This window comes from Haliotis rufescens, unplaced genomic scaffold (assembly GCF_023055435.1).
Source record: "Haliotis rufescens isolate VD_foot unplaced genomic scaffold, xgHalRufe1.0.p SCAF_20, whole genome shotgun sequence".
NCBI classification, from domain to species: Eukaryota; Metazoa; Mollusca; class Gastropoda; order Lepetellida; family Haliotidae; genus Haliotis; species Haliotis rufescens.
The window spans coordinates 1,277,659-1,301,627 of NW_025963891.1; the positions used below are offsets into that span (position 1 = coordinate 1,277,659).

Here is a 23,969-nt window from a genome sequence, read left to right on the forward strand (position 1 = left end):
TATAAACGTGTCACAACTTCAAACACTTCGATAATTACTTTTCATCGCTTCCTAAAAGCAATTAAGCCATTACCGGTAAAATAAACACGTTTATTTGTTTATAACATTCTATGCATACACAGACATCAATATGCAATAAACACCGATCGTAAAATTTATGATAAAACCAGATAAAACTTGTCATCATTGATTCATGTTAATGGGTAGTAACACAGGTAGGCACTTCACTGTTGCGTTTCCACAGGCACACATTGTCTTATCATGCAGATTTCGTTTTATCACACTTAGGGGTTTTAGTGTAATTTAATGATAATTTCTAAATACACGTGGGATACTATTGAGACTTGACATCCTCCCCTTTGCGTCTGATAACGTGTCTGAGATAACGGGGATGTAAAACATGCTGATAGGTATTAGAATGGCGTACACAGCGGTTCTAATTCCTGTCATTATAGCAGATAATACTTGAACCGGGCCTGGGCCCCGTTCCACAAAGCGATCTTAGCGCTAAGATAACGTAACTCCCATACTTTAACATACACTTACGACGATCGTAGCTATGATAGCTTTGTGGAGCCGGACCTAGAGAAGTTCGCATGGGAAATCGTCAGTAACCAGACATGTAAATATGAAATTGTTCTTGATATACTTCACGGCGTGGAACGTTTTGTACGAATCGAGACAAGGTAATACGCCCTAAAATCATGTTTTATGTACACTATACTAAACGTTTTGGAGGGATGTACCTGTTTTACACGATACACCAAACTGATGACTTATAATAAGTAAATTGTATGGAGTACCTCAGTATTCCTAAACAATCGTGAGTAGTACACATGTATTATTAATGGTCGCATATCAAATGTGTGTCTTTAGATTCAAGAACGTTTAGTTTTTCTATTAAAACCACGACCAAGGAGGTAGATGGACAGAAGCGATATTTGGTCAGCTAGCATTTACCATATATATCTAAATGAGTGAGATTTTTATAACAAAAAGTACTAATAGCATCAACCATTAATATCACTTGCGTGTTATGACTGTGTTCGTTGCTATATATAATCCTTCTGGTGTAGTCGTGTGGTGTTGAATGTAAAAATTATTATCATTTTGCAGTTTGATAGAATAATTGATAACACGAACAAACAAAAAAGAACAAGACCAACTTACGAAACAAAATATTACTTTGAATTTCACTGTTTTAAGAGTGTGAATGATAATGATATATTAAAATGAAGTTTGCATTTGTACACAGAGTAAATATACGGGAAATGGACAGAAAATAAATCATATTTATATATATACAGTAGCAGTGTATCTGAAAACTGACAATGGCAAAGTACTTAAGAATACTCCCTCGACCCATTCCCATGAAATATTCACTGATTTGACTTGTGCCACACCCACTTTAAACAGGGTGTGATTTGTGGTAGTGTTCAAGGCACTTTCCATCCATATCCATTACAACTAATTCAAATCAAAGAAATTCCCCAAATTATAATTCAGTCAAAAGTGATTAGACAGTGCCGTGCATCCCGCATTGTCAATCGGCGTCGCGGGTACCATACATTTTCTAATTTTCCATCCAAACTTCAACAAAGACTATTACAATTTGGTACTATGGGATACACCAACCTAATCAGTACCCTGCACGTGCGGAAGTGAAATATTCAATTTGTGACAACCACGTGACTGGCTGAAATTTGCAAATATGTCAGTGGTCAATGTCACGACCATCAATCACAACGTCATGGCCTCCTCAAGTGGTCTTCTCGCTCATCAGTGGATCGCCTCTTTGTCAACTATGTGCCTAAAGGGACACCGACTACTGTCGCTGAATTGTCTCGTTTGTTTAGATGTTGGCATAAGGCATTTATGTGGTTAGGATTATCTATCTGAATGTACCAATTCCTGTGAATGAAATAGACATCCGTTTGGTGACAGGTGATGATGTAGCGGGAGTTAATGACTGACAGGTGAATATTGACAGGTGCGTGCATATAGCACGTGCATGTATTCGTTGTACATTTCGCGATGTTTCTTTTGCAAACAACATATGGTTATAATGTTTATGTTGCTGACAATACTGGTGGCAATAATATCACTGACTAAATACCATTCTACTTGGTTTTTTAAAAACATATTGCAAATGTTTTTGTTTTTTTATTCTATCATAAACTCTAACCACAGATAAACTGCAGGGGGGAAAGTTTACACCAGAAAATTGAATTTGAAAAAATATACGATCGTTATCAAAACGTTACATGCGAAACACTTCTAATAGGTACAAAAACATACCCGTATCAAATGCATCACCATCGAATAACTATTTCATGTTTGTTTCATTTTTAGCCAGCATCAAACATGGGTGTATACTTTCTTTTGGCCGACAGTGTATGTTTGGAAGCGCAGTGAGGGTGTTAAATGGCCCTAATCCGTATAAACTAAGCGTATACAGTTTCGCTATACATTCATCCGCTTGAGAGACAGTTTTCATCACAGATCATTAAATGGCTTTAATTTCAACACGATGACCAGTCTACCGTAACTTATCTAATAAATCCAAATTATTTCCGTAATGAAATGAATCAGTGTCTCGTTGAGCTACTGACCGATGGCCACCGGTCATCTGGGTAATATATGGGAGTATTGGGTGACAGACCAGTGTCCGATCATTTTATTACCCTTGCCCCCAGCTGTTTTAACTTTGCTGCTATCAGGTGCACCACGTGCCTACGACAATCATGTCTAAATAAGAGTATTTGGGATGTTTTGAAAGTTTTACGGTTCTGAATTCGTAATTACCTCGTAAACGTTTGTTTGTGGGGATGATACGAATAATTACAGTATAAACAAAAACAACCGCCGGGATGGATAAATAAACAGGCTTTGTGAGGTACCTCCCTATGAAGGTGCTGTGGTCGCCCGTTCAAGTACGCGGTCTTGACTCTTAATCCGTTAATCTTCCGAGCACGCTTTTTGTATTTTCCATCTTTGTTGAACAACCACTGTCAAATCCCCAACATTATTCAAGAAGAAAAGGCCAAGTGGGCAGTGAAATTCAATTAGCTATTTCAAATTATGCCAAATAAAGCGTATACAACACAACACGCATATTATTTATTCATCAAAACACATTCTACAGACAGAAAACGCACTTAACTGAAAAAAACCCAAACGGCAACACATTCCCTCGTATTCACTTCTAATACCAAATTCTGCATACCACGCGAAACCATGGCAACAAGACAAGCTGTTGGTTGTAATATTGAAAAAAAATGATAAACGCATGGTACATATGGTATGAATAGCACGAATAATAACCAGTGTGAAACAGTAATGCATACCCAGGACCATTTTCAAAGTTGAAACGTAACAGCAACTCACGCCATATGGCGCTTCGTCTCTTTATAGCCGGGTCACAAACCTTGCGCTGGACTGGGGGCTCGCTTACCCAGTTAATTCACTCGAACAGCCCAAGGGACAGTTTCTTCACAAAGGGAGAAAATCACATAATTCGAGATATGGTTTTCATCAATGAAAAAAATATTCAAGAATTAATAAGACGGTAAAATGATTTCATAAGACAGAGAACATGTAATTTAACCAAATGTGAATCTCTCTGGTCCTGCGTGTCTTGTGGTGATATCCGATTTTTCATGTTCCTCATTTTAAAATCACGTTTTAATTATTTTAAGAAAATTAATGAAATGTATATTCGCATTAAATAATTGACATGGCATGTTTCATTTAACATTCACGTTTCCATTCAATTAGGAGGGTCTGTTGTTGCAGTTCGTTCTTTATGTTAATACGATATTTGTTGTTCTTTATAAAAAAATAATGATAAATTTATCAAGTTTGACCTTTTGTAAGTTGTCTGTTTTTGATACGTGATCTATTTCTTTGTAATTTATGCACGGACTGATTTAATAATGTTTCCATATTTTCATGTAAACAATATAACGGTTAAAAGTTTAAGAAAAACTGATAATGAAATTTTATTAACGTTTTCCTGAAAGATGTGAGAACACACGATGCAGCGAATGTTTTCAGTGTCTGCAGTGATAGTAGTCATGTGGCGCGAGTCGATTCCCCAGCTAGTCAGGAGACGGTATCCGGGGAAAGCTATATGCTCCGCTACCGGCCCTTGCGTCGCGCTTCTCTTGCCATGCATTGTACTCGGCGTTGTTTATAGTCGAGCCAGTAAGTCATTTCTTCAACGTCTATCATCCTGTCAATCAAGCCTCTCAGCGACCAATCGCTAAGCGGTAAGCTTGAGAGGGAGGAGTCGGCTTTTGTGTTAGCCAATCGTGGGCGCGGATTAACCCCGGAGCCCCACATGGCTAGTAACCTAATTCAAGGGGTTCAGACACCAGCGCTACATGATTACATGACTGCGAATGAATGGGAACGAAAACTTGCTCAACTAAGTCAACAAGACGAAAAGTGATCTTTTATAATGTATGCCCTGTTTCAGCCAGAAGACAGAGATTAGAGATCACATGCCTTGCACCTCGATCTGTATGGAGTAAATAGATCACCAACAACAGATACAGGACAGCGAGTTTACAACGCCAGCCAGTCTTGACGCTTCATTCGGTTGTGTTGGAAGACAAGTTTTACAAATGCTCGTGCGTTTACAGAGGAATGGTACTGATGTGGTGTTCTCTGTGGATTATTAACTGAAGTTATAATCGGTGTTTCGGATGTTACTGGCAGAGCCTGTCAACCCTATATTGGCCACAATGTCGTCGTCCTTCGGTAGGACTTTACCTGTGATGGTGTTATGCTGTGTTACCCGTATCGTGGCCAACGGTAAGTGGACCTATCCGTGTGTACATACATGCACGTGTGTTGTGGTTTGCAGGTGCTGCACCGGAGTATAATACCTGTATCAATTCACTGGATGGATATACTTCTGTACCGTTTTTTTCCCAGTTGGGATATTTTGGGAAAGTTCGCATGGATCAGTTGTTGACAATGGTCTATAGTTCAAATGTCGCACATGACACCTGGACGTCTTGCTCTTTGAAGTTTTTCGTAGGTGGGCGTCCCTTGACAGTATGTGAGCCTAAATTGCTTCACTTGGAGAGAGTTTGGTAAATACAGGTAAACTGCCACAACCTTCGAGGCATAGGAAGCGATCTCACAACCCCTCCCGACTCGCATTTCAAAGTTTATTTGGAAAGACCAGGGACATATCTCCACCTTGTCGGGGATTTATTTCCACAACTGGATCGTATTTTCGCTGTTCCTTAAAAAAAACGTGGACGTGAGATATAGTGCTCTTAGCCTTTGCTGACTTCAGAACCCATTTCCTGTAGAAGTAGGTTGTATTTGGGACAGATCGATTAAATGCTGATATTTTTACGGAAGGATCGATTTAATGGATACTATTGTATTGCCATTGAATCAGATTATTTTAATGACCGTGCCATGGAAAATCGATGCGTATCCTTTTAACAAGGTTATTACAAGGTAATTTGTATGCCACAATCTCATAACCAAACTTGAAGTCTCATCACATCCAGAATGATAGATAGAACACGTCAAAACGCATTGATGGCATAAACAATACGGCAATGGAATCGACACTGGCAGTTCTTACATTTGCCTATCAATGACAACATTACAAAGTCAATTGTTCAGTCTGAAGCCAGGTTGTGTAGGGATTGTAATGACTTGAGAGGGTTGGTCCGCTAGACCATCCTTGCCTTTGTCCTCAGCCTGACGACAGCTCTTGTAGCGCTTGACAACACACATCGGCGGATGTATCATGTTGGAGCTGCTCACGGCTTTAGCACTAGACGCGATTTGATTCATAAATTGCACATCGAGCTATATCGATCGAAGGGATTGGAAGACTAGCTGTAGTTCTTTTGGGAAGTGAATTGGATGAAATAAATAGATCTAATAAGGGTCAACTGATGTACACATCTCGTTTGGAATCTGGCGTGGACGTTAGTTCGACGAGGACTTCAGACTAAACAGGACTCCGGAGAGACTGCCAGTATCGCGATCGAGTACTAGGGTTCTTCTGGCGTCTGCTTCAGTAAATGATCTTATTTGGTTGTTATTGGGGTGAAAACGTTTATCATCGAGTTCATTTAGTTTATTTTTGCCCAAGCTGTTTATTCCACTTCTGCCTCCAATAAAGAAGTGTCGTTTGGCGCGACCGTGCGATGTCGTCTGCTTTCTCCCGAGAAGTGCACCTAGCAATTATTTGCGATTCTGGACAGATGGGGATCCATCCTTCACTAATCGGTATCCGTCACATGCCGTTCTCTAATATTCCCTTTTCTAGGCAATATCTCATTTGGCTGAGACTGGGGTCTCCATCGTCTCAGTTCGGGTGACGATAGGCAGACCCGAAACTCATTCAGAAAATTATCAGGCAAAGAGCCGAAGACGGAGAGAGACAGGGCGAGGCCGTAGGGACGGGCATTATGGTCGTGTTTTTTTTTAAAGACAGGATAAAAATAGTGTGATGTTGTTTCGGAAGTGCTACAAGACAAGGAAAGGGAGGCATGACTCAGAAAGGACCGAGCGTTTGAATTATTAACCGCACGAGAAGTCATTAGCAGACGATTAGTCCGGTCTCGTGGTCGCACCTGCACGTGCAGTGACGAAACCGTCCTTACTTGCCCAGGGATACCATTCGAGATCTCTTCGGCCTTGGGGTCAGTTTTTACGAGACCCACCCATACATTTCTTTCTCTTTATGAAGTGTTATTGTTGCGTAGGGATTCCTGCGTGTAGCTCTTCTTATCAAAATCTGCCATTGTAAATAGTCATAGACACGCATCGCTTCATTAGCAAAGGTGAACCGCTATATAAGAATAGACGTTGTTGGACAACCCAGTGGCCATTGTTCTGAGATAATCAAGTAAGAATGATAGGACATATTGATTTCATTGCACGTGTGTGTATATAGCTAGATCCTGGTACCGCCTGCCGCTCTTTTAGCAATGTACACAGACGTCTAGTAGGCACTCTTGGTAGGTGTTAGTATTGCCTCCCTGATCAAGTCAGGCGTTTCTACCTTCCGTCGTACCGCGGTGACTTGATGCCATGGTTTAATACCCACGGCCACAATTCGAGAACCTTTTGTAATGCATCTATCAATATTATTCCACAGAGGGTTAATAACGTGGACTTGGGCATGGCGGGTGAAAGCAAATCGCTAGAACAAACATAACGGACGACTGTGAGGGGATTTGATATTTTTGCGTGTGTGTTAGGAGACAAATTGTAGAATATTCCTTGATGTATTCCCAGCCTAAGACGTCTTAGGATGCCAATGAGACAAGGGATATATTTCTCAGGATTATGGACGAATTGTCACCATGAAAGGGTTTTGGCTAGGTAGGGTTTAGCCTAGATCCGTAGGAACATGTTTGCTACCAGTGCTCCCTGAGGTTGTGAATGTCATACGACTGGCTTAGCCCTCCTATATTTTCTGCAAGTTTGTATATTTCGTTTTCGCCGTGTTTAAACAAACCTGATCCAAAGTTGAAATGTACGACAGGCGCATTTACCTTGTCTTACGTAGGGTTGCACCCAGATTTTATCTTTGGTTTTTCAAAAGTAAAAGTTAACTTTGAAAACCATAGCCTTTGAGCATTTCGCGACAGACGTAGAAGCCGCCAGTATTTACTCTTAAAATTAGCAGACGACAGCTAAGTGATTTTGCTCAGAGAGAGGAGACATGCGCATTTTCTGCACGGCCTATTAGGTAACTTTGTTGAAGTCTACTTTGCACGAACAAACGTTTACATTTCTTTTTGCCAGTCTGTAAACTGTCGATTGCCTTCTGTTAACCCAAGATCTTAGTCAGAATGGGGTTTTTTCAAAATATGTTTGAATTTCTCGATGGACATTTTAAGTAGGCTGATCAGACTGTAACTCACAGACATTTCTTGAGTACCGTTAGGCGTAGGTTAACCTAGGACTGTTTGTTCAGAATCGCCGTACGTTGATAACAATCTGACAATAAAGTCAGCATAGGTCATACTGCATGGTTTCGCAGAGTTTATGAATAATTTGTAATACTGATTAGCAGTTCCTACACGAGAAAGAACTCCTTCGAGGAAAGTCAGAAGCTTTTGCGTCAGTCCCAAAGCAGGTGAAATGGATGTATGCCTTCAATTATTCAGTATGTTTTCCTTTATATCTGTGTTAAATTCGGAAGTCGCCTCATTATGTGTAATTTCATACTCTCAATGGAGCAATGTTTCCAGAGATATACACACGAATTGTAGCATGCTACCGGGCGGAGAGTTACCTGCTCGCCATCTTGATCCAACCAATTGCTTATGGCTGTCTGACTTCATACCTGTACCTGTCTCATTATCGGATTATTACATTATCACTGATAATTCCCAATTCCAAGCTAAGATGATAACACAGACATCAAAAATAGAATTGAACATTTTCAATATTGTACTTGTATGTTTATATATTTCGAATTTTGAACCAAGAATGTATCTTTGTATGATTAAGTTTAATTAATTCTTCAGCTTACCCTTGAATTGAAATATGGAATATTTTTGTGTGTTAAACTTTAAACTTGATTATTTACCAATTCCTTAATATCTTTATAATACTGTGTCTTAATACATCATTTTTAGGTACATGGGTTATCACAACCACACCAAAATCAACAGTAGTTAGGGTGAGGGCGAAGCCAGCAACTAGTAATCTAGGTGCTGCAAGTTTTTCAAGTATTTCCTTAAACATGTTAGATTGTCTTTGGATCTAAGGACCTTTGTTTCATGAGTTTAACCTCGGCAAGTAGGACAAATGGGAATTTGTCCAAAGGGCGGACGCTACAACGTTGTTGACTAAGGACTGGGTCAGACTTGCAAACAATGCATTCTTGGATTTGAGCTCATTTCATTTCCGACATGGTGAGGGCCTCACTTGAACTACCCCTCAGAATTTCACTCGCTAGCAGAGTATAAGTGAACTCTGTTCCACTGTATGGACACTGACTATGTTTTACTTAAAATCTGCCAAAAAAATCAGTATTATAATTAAAGTTTGAATAAAAACTATCAAAAAATATTTCATAAATTAGCAATCAAATGATAACTTCTATTATAGCAATCTAAGTTCTAAAACAGGGAACGTAACTATTGAAAAAAGAGGGTTTGAGAATTAGTCTTTTTGAAGTCAATAATTTGGTACACATATTGTGAGGTATCATTCATGTACAGTATGCTCAAATAGAGGTATAAGAAGGGGTAATCAATTCAGAAGACAGATGTTGTAGTTGCTGTTTTGTATGTACACCATTGATTTTTGTGTGTGAAAGTTGCTATTGAGCTGCCACACAAATATTTATAAAGTGGGACAAAATTTTGGGAATTTCCGAACAAAAGCAGATTTATAACATTTAAAGAGGGCTGGGGAGGTGTACAGATGGTAGTGAAATAAACTCGGCCAATAAAATGAAAGGAATACCATGATGGAGTCTCATATCTCGAGAAAACCTTTCTCCCTTCCAGCTTAGATCAGATACGTTGACTAGATACAGCCATTTGACTCTCTCGTGGTCGTATGTTGAAATATTTCTTTTGAGATGGCTGAAGTTATGGCCACAACTGGCACCTCAACTGTGATTCGCTGGAGATATTAATGATTTCACTTCACAGCTGTTTCTGTTAACTCCTACACCCCTTGTCCTCTTGCCAGCATCTGGGATGGGACTTACACAAATTCATGTAATGTTATCGATGGAACTGTATCCTTGGATGAATAGTGTTGGTTTGTCTCCCCAAACTAAACATATCCAACTTGCCTAGTCTCCGCAGCTGAGAAAATAACATTGAGTGATATTGTTTTTCTTATACATATGTCCCTGTCCACTTGTCTCATGGTATTCTAAATAGTGGATTAAGAAACTGGTCACACAAAACTCATTATCAGTTTACAAACCAATTTTATGTTTCTTAGTTAGAAACTATTTAATACTAAAAATTATCCTTGTTAACAGGTATGCTAATTCATAAAAAGACATATTTTTTGTTTTTTAACTTAAGACTGAAAATGAATATTCATTTATTTTATTTTTGTTAGTATTTAGGAAAGTATTCTTTCAGTGTTCGAAATACCTGCCTGCCCGACCGTCCGAGACGGTCAGGTTATATTTCATATGTGAAAATATTCGAAATATTTCCCAATGATAAGCATTAATTCACATGTAAAGATGAATGATAAAATGTAACCAAAAAGAAACCCTGTTAGCTTATCCTGAGAAACATATGATTATAGTGGGCAGGCAGGTTTTGGTCAGGGCGGGCAAGTATTTCAGCTAGCTAGTCCTGTGGTCTGGCTGAAATTTTGGGGAGTTTCATACCCTGATTCTTTGTAGTTACTTATTCATATGTTTGCTTCTGTTGGTATATGTTTATAGCTTGAAGTGGCCAGTGTTAAGACAGTTGTGCAAGAAGAGTATGGCCATGCCATGACCTAGGTTTAATCCCCCTTCACATAATATGCCAGCTATTGTGGTTAGAAAGCTAAAGCTGTGGTTGTCCTATAGGTACATGAGGTTTATCCAGGGCCTGGTATTATCTTGGCCAGACTACAAGAATCTCTTCAGAAACTGATTAGAATATCAAGATTTACTTGAACACAGGTAGCCATGTTAAGTAGTTTCGGGGCTGGTGTATAGACAGTTTAATTTGCGCCAGTCTTACAATATTATCATTAAGTATTCAAACCCACAGATTCCATCGAAGGAGACTACCACATTGGGTATTTTAGGGTTGGAGCAATTTTTCGACAGCATTGTCACGAGTGACAATAATCCATTATAATTTTTATGAACACAAATTTCACGTTTGTTGTAACAATGTATTTGATGGGTTTCATGTTGTGTTTAAAATATGGTATGATAACATTAATATTTAAACAACCTTGAAAGGGCCTCACAGGGTCACTGTGCATAGTGTTTATTTAGGATTGTCTAGATGAAGGGCCTACAAGGGTCTGATCTCGCCGGTAGGGGATCCTTTAAACCCCTTCTCAGATAATGTAATAAAGAAATAATTACCACAAGGGCACAAACACACTAGGGGTCCTGGCTTATTCTGGCCCTGCTTATGAGCGCAGGCTTCAGAGAGGGCCCAGTAAGAGGCTGGGGTAAAGGGAGATAATCCGCTTCCATTAATGACTATAACCAATTTTCGCGGCCATGCTGATTGAGCAAGTCAAGATAAATTATCTTTGTCTGCTTTTTTGCACAAAAGCTGCAAGTTATTTTTTTTAACTGATATTTAGAAATTAAACCTTTTCCCCATACTTTTCAATCACAGACAACATGGCCTTAAAATAATTTGAAATGTGATTTTCATTTCTTTGTTTAAATATGTTAAGTCAAACAATAGAAGTATTATTCAGTTGGGTATTTGATTATGGTAACTTGAATTAAAACCCTACCTTCAAATGATCACACAGTTTTGTAGTCTTGGTAACTTGGGGATAAGTCCGTCAGCTAAGATGAAGTGGTATCAAATTGGGCTATTCCAGTATCTGCGGAAATGTGAAGTATTACAGAATGAACATGCAACGAATGCAATATGATCATCATATGCCTGCTTAGCATGAAGGATGTTTTATTTGCATGCTAGGGTTCCGCATTATTGTGTTTTGTTTAATTGTAAGATAATCTGAAGCTTCCGAAGTATTTAAGATGAATGATACTTTATTTGCATGACAGCAAAATGTTTCACAGCTACTGGCTGGCTCATGTTTAGGTGGAGTAGAATTTAATCACTAGCTGTTTATAGGTCGCTCACCGATTTGTTCTAGTCTGTTGTTTACTAGATAGTATGCCAAGCAATGATGGGTAGGGAAGGTTGTTATCAAGGAATTCATCACTCTTTTGGTGATATATTGGTATCAGCTGTTTTCTGTTTCTATATCTTGCCTTTCAGATTTTTCTGTGTGATGCAGCTTCTTTAAAAAGGGTATTTTTTGTTTGTTTTTGGATGCTATCCTCAGCAATATTCCAGGCATCTTTTTGTATCATCGACGCTAGACAAACCAGGGGTTGATAGTATGAGCAACGCTGGGGTACGATGATACGCAGTCAAACAAGTTACTGACCACCTGATCCAGTTTTGTTGCCTCCTAGGACTGGCATAGGTGGCTGGGGATCATGTCTATACCAGAATCCCCATGTTAGCTAACTAGGTAACAGTTTTGGAAAGAGTTCATTTGTCATCCCCACTTTCATAAGATGATTGACGTATGTATCAATAATGTATGGATGGAAATATTTGCTGGGGTAGGATTGAGTGAGTGAGTGAGTGAGTGAGCATGGGTACTAGCGTCAATACTCAACCTCAGGTCTATAATATGATTAGCAAGCACTTTAACCACTGGGCTACCCACTGCATGTCCAGGGTAGGAACTTACACCAAGACAGCCAGGACACAAACGAGATGTGATTTTCAGAACTTGTCATACATTCAAAGCCATCTACATGGCTTTTTGTGAAAGGTCAAGGGTCATAATTAGTCCTAGGCACACTGTAGTTGTTTCTTATGAAGTAACAAAGATATTTTCTGCCAGTTTTGATAAACAATTCTCCATGGAGGCCACTGTGACTGGCCAACAGTGATACCCTGGGATATTGAATCTCCTCAACCCAACTCAATAAAGCTGGAATTTCATTCGGAGCTTTTTTGTAGTTCAGTTGTAGGTGGCGAGAATGTTTCACATGAATTGATTTCTATTGGCTTCCTGTTCAGAACAAAACTTTGGCATATTTATCTGAAAAAAGAACAAAATACCCAAGTGAGATATCATTCACAACTGAAAGATACCTAGTTTATCTACATGTTGTTGAAATATCATCTCATCTTTGCCACACATGAGGCAAGATAGTCAGTAGCAGGGATTGTGTTTAAGAAAACGGCACTGATTATGTCAACATATAGATTTTACTTCAAACCACAGCTCGTCTTCAAGACAAGCAATCTCTTACGAGATTGTGTGACTATCACAGAAAGGCATATTGTCCAGATTTGCCCAATAGCTTTTTATCTTTGTAGTATTCAGAAGAAATAGGTCCAGGTGTTCAAAGAATAGGGCAATGTTTGCCTGACAAGGTCTCGTTAGACGACGATTGTAGGGACAGGGTGCATGCAAGCTAGGGTGGATGACTGGACAAGAGCCACACTTAATGGCTGTTGCGATTCTCGTGTCACGGTAAAGAATGTGTTTTCTGACCTGAACAACTCACCTTAACTGATTCTGATCGTCTCTTAGAGGCCAGGTGTGGTTGGGAGTTTACCTTTAACGAGATACCTAGATATATGCAGGTGGGCCTGTCTCCTACATAGATAATTTGACTCCCTTTTTCAGTCAAATTATTATGTTTATTTCTTTTTTATTATTATTATCATTATTCTTTATTCACGTCTCCATACATGGTCATTTTAAAATGGTATTTAATTTCACGGTGTCTCACACAAATCTGAAGTAATATTGATGAATAATGTTATATTTGGTTGTCTATTCATGCAAATAATCATTACCCATAGTTCAATTCTTCAATGAACAGCAACAGCAACATATTCCAGCTCTCTTTGATATTCCAGATTATGCATTGATGGGTGTTCATATTTTACATAACAAACTCATATCTCGTACTCTCGTGAATTCTGTTTTATAAACAGGTGATGGGGATGATGAATATAAAATGGACTCTCCCCCATTGTGTAGCAACATTCATTCAAACTCAGTGATGTACATAGCCTTTGAAATGTACACGATTTCTCACGTGTTGCGATCAGCCAGAAAAAGAAACAGCGATACATGTCATTTAACTAATACGATTTCATGGCCATCGGTTACAGTGCTTGAAGCACCTAGCTAGATCTTTACCAACTAATTCAGTAGGCTGGCAATCATTAAGTAGTTTCATGAGATGTGACTTATCAGGCAATTGTATATTAAACAGATGATGCTGTATTTAGACTAACACGTGTATCTGGCTTCTTCAGATGCTCACACCTATTGTAAGCAATACTAGTTCCAGTAGGTCGTCTTCAGATGAAACATGAAGATACTACTGCCAACTGAAGTGTCTGGAAAATTTGTTTGATTAAGAAGTAAGACTTCTGAATTTGTACGTACAGTCACGGACTTGTCCGTGGTACAGCTAAAGCAGTGGAATCTTTGAATGTGAGTTGTCAGTTTGGTGAATATTAAAAGATTAAAAACATTTGTATCATTTGACTTTAAGATGTATTCAGACTTAATATATTTCAATATTAATATCAGTAAAAGCGACATATTGTTCTTAGATTTAAAATGTTTTCTTAGGATTTGCAAATCTAAAATAAACAGAACTTAAATAAATGTTGCAAAGTTGAATTGCCATGAAGCTTGATGGCTACAAGACCTGTCCTACGTTTACTAGTGAGTGTCAATACAAAAGACAAGGCCCTCTGAACTTGCCACCAGTCAAACACTTTACCAAGCAAATTTGAACTGCCAAGAAGAATGCTTGTGTGGCTGTGTTTGGTCTCTGCAGCCATCGTCTCTACCTGAACAGGAATCTTGAGAACCCGTCGTCAATAAAACCACTGTTCACTGACGCTATATCAGTCGCCATCATTCTTTCAAATTGTGACATGCCTTTATCCCAGATTTTTGTCTTTGTTTCCTGGCCTTAAATCAAATGAAGTTTAGTAGCATGTTTGGGAGTTACTATTACTGAAGATAGTTCTCACGTAGTGTGTATTATTCAGAATAGAGATTTAAATTTTTTTGACATTTTGATTGAGAACGTTTTTTTAGCAGACATGTTTCATGCAATGGAGAGCATGAAAGCTCCTTGATGAGGATGTTATGACTGGCCTAGGCCAAGACTAAATATTACAACAGAGTCATCACCAGTGAGAGCTTTTCAATGTAGAATTATAAAATCATGATATAATATGATATAAAGCGATATCATCCCACACATGTGATGTTGGGATAATTGTAGAGTCATGTAATGTTATGTTGAAAAATGTCTCTCCGGGGAGCAACATGGTGATCAGTTATCTGTGGCTGTGAAACAGGCTTCTTTGAGGAGATATCTAGATGGCTACCAGTTCCACCTAAGTTCTGGATCAAGGGAGCTTGTGTGTGATAACACCTTGGTGCTCCTTTCCCTGGCATTTACTGCAAGATTCAAAGCAAGCCGAATCTCAAAATAATGGTTTGTTGTTGTCTACAATGCCTGTTTTTGTGCCCCAATCAAAGCAGCAAGGGACCTTTCCCTGATAAGGCTTGTGTAATGTTCAGAGCATGGTTGAACCATGTGCTAAAACTCTGGAATGGGGGACCACATGGCCTAGGCTGAGTCAAGCAGTCCTAGAGGTGCTTCCACAATTGGATCACATTTCTAATGGTCTTAGAGGGAATAAATCCAAACAAATATTGTGATTGAGGCAGCAGCCTTAGGGTAGACAAATGACTGCTCCCTTGCTTGGTGGGGCTGCCTTGGGCCCTCATGAACCATGTGGATAAGGGATTCCATTTGAAATGTTTCAGCCTTTCCCTTGGGTGCTTAGTGACTACTGATCTCAGTCCAGTCTTCAAACTTTGTCAGGTGAAAACCCTGTAGGCAAAGCTTAGTTTTATCCTGTGATGTAGAGAGAATGTATTGACAGTTGGTCAGGGAAACATGAGACTGTTTCAGAGGCTGCCCATCTCTTTGATAAATTCCCATCGTCTCCAGCCTGATGGCCGATGCCTACCGATAACAAGGTGCAATTAAGTATACAAGTCAGAAAGGTGTAAAATGTAAAGTTTGAAAAAAGATCATCAAAAGTCTGATATGTTCTTCAAGTATATCAGCCAGAGGAACAGCTTTTTACACCTGTGCCAGGCTACTTTGAACATCTCAGGATTCAACGGACAATCTTTGTCTGTGATGATTTATTTACAAGAAAAGATGCCTTCCTGCCAATATAAACTTAATCAAGATGGCTGCCTAACCAGCATTCTGTCTTTCACCATGATACCTCCACTTCAGCATTTTGAAGACCACACGGCTCCGATTAACAGCATGAAGTTTCCTGATGAGATTAGCAGGCCTGGGGGTGGATTACCTGCCCCGGGGGTGCCTTCCACTCCCCAAGGGTCTAAGATCTTCACCTAGGCAGTGAGGGTCCCTTGACCAGAGAACAAAGCTTCTTAGAATGACCTTACGTAATCCTTGTGTGTATAATGATGGGGCGCGGTGGAACTGAGGGGCAATGGTTTCTGGTTTTCCCCAGCTTCAAGCCTTGGGTGCAATTAGCCATGGCTCCTAATCACTTGTGATTAATTGATCACCAGACACCAGGCTCTTGGTTCTCCAGTCGACATGACAACGTAACAATGCTTTTGGGCGAAACTGCAGATTCTGTGATTTTCAAAAAAACTTGATTCCGGAAAAATTTGTGTAATTCTGGCTTCATATTGTCAGTATGAGTTAAGAAAAAACTGATGTTTCCTTTTTGAAAATTCTTTGAAAAGAAACCCAAATTTCAAAGTGTTTTCTTAAACTACATGTGACTGGTGCCTGTATACTATCAGGTCATGTCGGTATCATCTGATTAATTCAAGACTAAGAACAAATAGAATCCATTATTGTATCAAATTCATCTGATAATGAAATTTTCCTATAATAATGGATCCATTGAAGTTCTTGTTACATTGTACAATTACTCGTTTTACTTGTATGAATAATTAGCATCTCACACTGACCCCTATCCTTCTTAACAGTGCCAACCCTCTACAGGACCACTGACCATCAATAAGGAGTTTATTTAGTTAGGGTTAATTTGAAAGTGGCCACCGCTCATGTGAAAGATTTCATTATATGGCCGGCCCCTTGTGACAAGTTGAGATGCTTCCTATTAATAACAACAATAGCCATGGAATAGGCACAGGGTGTTAGAATTATCCTTTTGTCCCTTTTGTTTTATTAAGAGTGTAATTGCAAATATTTGAAAACCAACAGAAGGAAGTCAAAAGTGGCTTTCGGTTCTTGCCCGTTGGTTTGGTCAATATCATAAGTGGTCAATGTTGATACTAGTCATGTGCAGTTCAGTTTAGGAAATTGGCTCAATATTGGAATATTTTCTTTCTTAAACTGCTAATTAGCCATTGAAAGAACAGACAAAAATGGTTACATGTATTTTTAAGATGTTATCAATTCAGGCTGAAACTTTGAGCTCCAACCACCCTGTTAATCTAAGTTTTTTTTCCAAGCCAGCAATATTTTTCATAACATTTTAGTCCTTTATTTTCAACTTAAAAAAGGGTGAAAAATATTGCCTACCCCCTTTTGAGTTTATTGGAAGCATAAAGACTACTTTAAAGTCCTTTATACAACTATTCTGAGGATGTATATGTCTTCATAGGTGGTCTACATTCTTTAACTTCAAATATAAAAGTGGAAAAGAAAAATAGACTTTTAATAATACAATATGTTTGAAAATCCCAGTTGATTTGAAATGATTTTATTTCATCTGTTCAAAGGGTTTGTATGACTTACAGACCCACACATATAATGACTAGCCTATCTCGGAAGCTGTTCAATCTGATACTGTACATGTTTGGAAGTGTGATATACAAAGAGTCAATTTCAGATTTGTATTTCCAAATGAATTTATTGATAATGTCTTTCCAAGTTGAAATAACATCTCTTTAGGGATGTTATTCTGTGGGGTTCAATGTACGTTCTGATTAGATTTACCAACTCCACGTCCAACTTATGAGAAATCTGATTTTCAAGTGGTCGGGGAAACAGATTGAAAGCACATTTGAATCCTGGGTGGTTTTAAGCAGTGGTGTGTGGGTTGGGGAATATTCCCATCACGTGCCACCTAATTATTAACATTTGTCCTCAAAGAAAAGAAAATATGAAAATTCAGATGATCTCTTTGTCCGAAAGATGGCCGCCATGTCGAAAGTCTAGTTACATCCGCGACATTGTCAAAACATTTTTGATGGGAGGTAGAGAGAAATGAGATTATTTCGTGTTTATTGTGGAATTATTCAGCGAACCTGGTCACTTTTTGGCATGACAGTACAATGGTGAAACCCCCGTACTGTTCCCCGTGCTTGTGGAATCTGTATATAGGGCCCATTCATCCCGCCTCCCCAGAACACGCATTGTATCTGGGGGTTCATCGGTAAACAAACTTTGTAACTTGAGCCGAAAGCTAGTGCGACACCTGAAAATATAGGGGTGTCTTTTTACAGTGAGAGGAACCTTTTTGACAGTCTCCTTCAAGTGATGCATTTAGATGTTGTAACCAAACTTTTATTGCTGCAAGCTGAACCGATGAACCAGGGATATACGATCGTTCACTGGAGTGATGTTGGTGTAACGGGGAGAGGTATGGGGGAAGAAGCTGGGGAATTGTCACCATGAGGTAGTGTACGAGTATCCCTTGACATATAACATGTCACGAGGGTCTTCGGGGGCCCTCCTTATGGTGCAGCCCGCCCCTAAAATCTGCCCCAAGCCTTTGATGTGATGTTGGGGAGCCAGAACAATGTCATTTCTGCTCGCCTTTATTTTTAAATTTCAGGGTGTTGATTTTATGTGGGTCACTGTGTCAAATAATTGCTGGTTTCAAATTCACAAGTTACTTTTATGACCAAGCCTCATCTCCCAGCTGTTGAATCTGGTTGGCAGGACTGGAGAGGCTATCTCGGATGAACATCCTTTTAGACCTTAACTGTTAAAATCACCATTGTTGAAGGAGAACAAGTTTGACAAACATCTACTGATAGTGTTACAAAAGTTAAGTTCAGATTTCCAAATTTGATTGATATATTGTATTTTGTTCCTCAAAATTCACTTGTAACTTTACATGAAAACAAAGGACAAATATTCATTTCATTGACATTTGGACCACACACATGACAGTGAAATAAAAGCCTCTTTAGCCAAGACACAAAATGTCTCGTTTTGCATGGAGTTTGTCAAATTTCCTTGGTTGATAAGAAAACACTTGAATAACCTGTTCCACCCTGGTAGAGAGCAGTATTATTGTATGACAGTGAAAGGTCAGCCTGGATTAATGCCCACCGTTTATAAATGTATGATAACTGTATATTATGCAGTTAGCTAGGCAAATTCTTCTCAGGTAGTGTATGGCCATAAAGCTATAGTAGCATTCTCACCAGCTTTGGCCGATCTCATAAACCTCCCTTGACAAGCTCAAGCGTCAACAGCTACCTTGCCACAGTCTTTATCCACTAGCAAATGAAGGGAAGGTCCACAGAATAGGACCAACATTGATACTCATTTGGATAGATAGGCTATTGTAACAGCCTTGTCCTGGAGTAGTCATGATTGCTGCTAGTTACCCTTGAAATTAAATTCATACGGATTTTCACTTCCCTGTTAATAGCTTTTATGGGGTGTAGGTCCGGCAGAATGGTGTCAGGCAGAAGAGAGATAAGGATTCGGTTCCTTGTCTGTGCGTGAAGTGGTAGAATTACATGTTGAAAGAGAACTGTGATCTTCTGAAGGATCTTTTGTAAGCAAGGTCACTGTACATTAACTGGGTTCATTACCGTGATACTATTTTCCACACGTCTAGTTATACCTTTCATGTTGTTATGGTCAATTTTAAGCTTTGTGTATCTGAACTGTTGCTGACAGCTTGTTGATATTATTGACAACTTTGATAATAAGTTAATTAAAAAAGACAGAATGTTACATTTAGAATTTACATTTTGAAGATAATGATCATCTAATAAGTTTGTTCATAGTCATATGTCCAATACATTTCATATTTAGAGTTAAAACAGTATTGTGACAGGTGGGCAGGGTACGCTAACCTTTTCGCGAACACCTGGTATCATCACTATTTGATAGTGATTCATAAACACATGCTCATGATATAGTCGGAATCGTACAACCGACTCTGCTTTTAGCAGAGATTACTGTTGGATATGGAAAGGGTTTTGTCGCTTTTATTTCAATTCACAAGACAAAATAAGATTGAAAGTCCACATCGGAAACCAATTCCTCGTACCAGGTTCAAGTGTACTTGAAAGGCAGGAGTGTTGTGATCAAAGTGCTCGGTGATAAGCCCATGGGCCCCACTGGGGAGGGTTACGGGATTTAGCACTGGTCCTCCCTCTCCTGCTGGCTCAGGCAGTCTGCAAGACGTCTTACTGATAAAACAATGGCCATTTTCAGGCGTTTATCTCCAAACTTGGTTTTCCAGGTTGTGTTTCAGCCAACACAATGCTGTATGAGATTTAAAGAACTAGCCATCATGGTATCTGTGCATCGTGAGACTGGTATTTGCTTCCAGTTGTTTTCTGATAATAACAAGAATTTTTCATATCCGACTGATGTGCAGCATATGAAAGGCAGTTTGGATAGCCTTTAGTTTATGATATCAGAGTGTTGTGGCATGGTGTCAAAATTTATTGAACATATTTGCAGTCTGGCTGATGTTTTGATCGATCTAGTCGCCATGATATTGACTTGCCTTATGGAATTTCTTTTGTATCCGTATAACATTGCACACAGACAGTTATTATCCATTATGTTGTAGAATAAATCATGAATGATAAATCAAAATTTGAGAACTGTATTGTGTAATATTTACAATGTGACAATACGACAGAACACAGTTGATCGAACTCCTTACAGGGTTGTAGATGATTTCACCATTAGATGTCCCAGTGTTGAGGAAACTCGCATGCAGGGCTGTTAAACTGAATATGTTAGACCCTACGATCCCCTCACAGAACTCAACCACTTACAGTGTCTCCTAATCACGTTGTCGTAGCCAGGTGAACGCTGGTACAAGCTTGCCGCACAGGTGTGTAGGGTTTGCAACCTGAGATTGTTTAAACGACTTTGCCGGGATCCTGGAGCTTAGCAAGAGAGTGCTGGGTTAAGTCTGGCAAAGGCCTTCATTCACCTGTGGTTGGAGAGCATATGTCAGTGTCCATAACAGTCTGAAAGAAGAGCTGTATTCACCCCAACCTGCCAGGGAGGTCAAGATCTTTGGGGGGGGGGGGGGGGAGGGGGGTGCTGTGCACAGCTGAAAGAAGGGCTAACCAAGGGTGGTGGAGGGGGTGCTGTCATGTGGGAGGTGGGGACTGTCATTGGCATTTTAACCTGTCCCTGTTGTAACCTGCAGTTTTACAAGTCTTACTGAAACTGGCATATTCCCTATCCGTGCTGTAATTGGCAAACTTACTAGCCATACTGTAACTGCCATATCAACTAGCCATGCTGTAACTGGCATATCTACTTGCCATATTGAACTGGCATATCTACTTGCCATATTGAACTGGCATCTACTAGCCATACTGTAACTGCCATATCAACTAGCCATGCTGTAACTGGCATATCTACTTGCCATATTGAACTGGCATATCTACTTGCCATATTGAACTGGCATCTACTAGCCATACTGTAACTGCCATATCAACTAGCCATGCTGTAACTGGCATCTACTTGCCATATTGAACTGGCATCATACCTACTACCCACATTGTAAATTGGTAAAATATATTAAGAATAAGATTTTATTCATTTGTAAGTTTCAAATCTATACAATTTTTGGACATGATGGGAATCTTCCTTAGGTAAATTAAACAGATTTACACTGAAACTTGACACAGGCACTTAAAGTAAAAGCTACAGCTTGACTAGTACATTTCCTGGGTTGTGCATGTTCTTACTGTTGTTGGAGGAGTGTAACATTGTTTTGAGAGTCACCAGATGTCAAAGTGACACGACCAACATGGACATTTTTTGAGAGGCTGATCCACGACAACAGTCGTCCCCAGCTCCGACATTCCTTTACTAGTGCAGCCTCACCTAGCAGACAACAAACAGACCGGTTACTCCATCTTACATCCACCACTCAAGGTGTCTCTGGCCTCTGTGGCTTCTGCACTTACAAGGCTACCCTTCTTCCTGGGCCCATTAGAAATGGATAGCTGACACAAGCCGAGATTATGAATCCGTAATGGGCTCCTAATTTCCCTAGAAAATTTTTCTGTTAATCCCTCTACTTCCCAGGTACAGTTTAACCTGTCAGCAGAGCATGCCAGAATGAAATATTGTAGGTCGGCAAACACACACACAAAACTCCCCGGCTTTCACTCTCCGTTTCAGGTGTTACAGATACGGAAGGCATGAGTTCCATTAGATTTGGTGTCTTAAATTCAGTGTTATTTTGGGGTCAAATCAACTGATTGTTGAGTACCATGGTGTTATTTTAGGTTATGGTTTTGTCAGAGAGGTCTTTGTGAGATGTCACTGTGATCTTGTCTTGTAAAGTCCTTTGGACTGCTTGACCCATGTAATCATATCTTTTAAGATGTAAAAAGACTTTTTTTAAATTTAAATATTTTTTTTCCATGGTGCTATCATGTCTGCTAATTTCAATGGGTGGATTACATGCAATAGAGTTGATAAGAATGAATTTAATCATTTAAAAAAAATATGTTAAGCTTTTGAATTTTAACCTTTACAGCATTAATATTCAACATGTATCAGTTATAAAGGCATGTTTAATGAAAATTACCAGACTGGATGACACTATGTTAAGAGTTTTAAAATGTGTCCATATAATGACTTAGATTCTTTGGTAGATAATGTGAAATCCCCCCATGTTCATTAGACATCCCCTTTAAATGATGCAGTTTAATGAAAACCCATCTCGTCTTAAAAGGGACGAAATTCCAAAGGTCCCGCGTGTCATCCAACATACATTACTGACAAAGAAATCGGAAACCAAGTAAGAGCCTGGGAGATAAATTGAACAGATCTGACAATGATTATCGCTAAAGTTGATATGAATTAATATATAAATTACATTCAGACTGAGGGCTGACAGGCTGAGATTGGAGCCGGGTTAGCAATTAATCGTAGATGGCCAGAGCTGCCCTTTAGGACAGTAAATGACCTGGCTGGTTACTCAGTGATAACAGCACATATATACATACCTACTAACCCAAGGACGAGGCCAAGACTTAAGTATCTAAGGTCATTTGTTACAGGGAGACCTGCAGTGTGCTATTAGTCTCATCTGTTTTATGAAAAAGATATTAATTTTCTGTTCATTTTTTATTTTTAAATATGGGATGTCTTGATTATTCTTACCATATGATTAGTAATCTAATTTCGGTTTACAATCCAAATTTTGTGTTACCAATGCTATAAAAAATACAGCTTCTTGAATGATCATCATCCAAAAAAAAAGGTTGATGTGGTGATACAGATAAATGTTTTCATTTGTTGTAATCTTTGGAATGTAATAAGTAAACAAGATATCACCATGATATATGGCTACATCATATCAGCGTTATATCTTACAAAGATAAATATTTGTCGACACCACTGAGCTAATTTGTTGTGTAAATACTCTGACTAGACGATATCACTCAGAAAATATATCATTTATACACCCTCAGAAAGGCAGGGATGGATGTTTTCTGAGAAAATATTTGTTGCTTTTTGGTCTGTGGTGAGATGTCAGTGTAAGTAAGAAAGACCCATTGTTGCTATGACAACTAAGGTAACAACAAAACACAATTTGCTTGAAGGGAGGTAACTCCATCCTGTGCTGGCTGGGTTGTGTGTAGTATGGAGACATTTGTTTGCTGGAAATTCAATATGGTAGGTGTGGGTTAGAGATGATATTGATAAGACACAAATTGAGCCTCATATTGTCAAGATTTCAGTCAATAAGGACCATGTGTAGTGAATCAATATTTGGAATCTCTGCCTATTTAAACAGAAATGTGTTTGAGCTGAACCATTCTCTGTTTTCCAGTGTTCTCAGTCAGAGCAAAGTGAAGGTAAACAAGTTGATTTCAAATGATGAAAATGTCGGGGATGTTATTTGAGTCAAGGTTATAAACCTTCTGTGACTTAAACAGGCAGCCTTTGTCCTTGTGATTAGCATTTCCATGTG

The 23,969-nt window shown here is 39.1% G+C and overlaps 1 protein-coding gene across 6 annotated transcripts in view; it reads left to right on the plus strand.

Moving 5' to 3' along the window:
* LOC124151044 (netrin receptor UNC5C-like) overlaps positions 1–23,969 on the plus strand; it is a 420,080-nt gene that overhangs the window by 297,086 nt on the left and 99,025 nt on the right. For all 6 annotated transcript variants that reach the window (XM_046523327.2, XM_046523329.2, XM_046523331.2 and 3 more), the window contains exon 5: positions 4,481–4,818. In XM_046523327.2, the coding sequence (XP_046379283.1) occupies positions 4,710–4,818 (109 nt within the window). In that variant the 5' untranslated portion in view covers positions 4,481–4,709. The remainder of the gene's footprint in view (positions 1–4,480; positions 4,819–23,969) is intronic.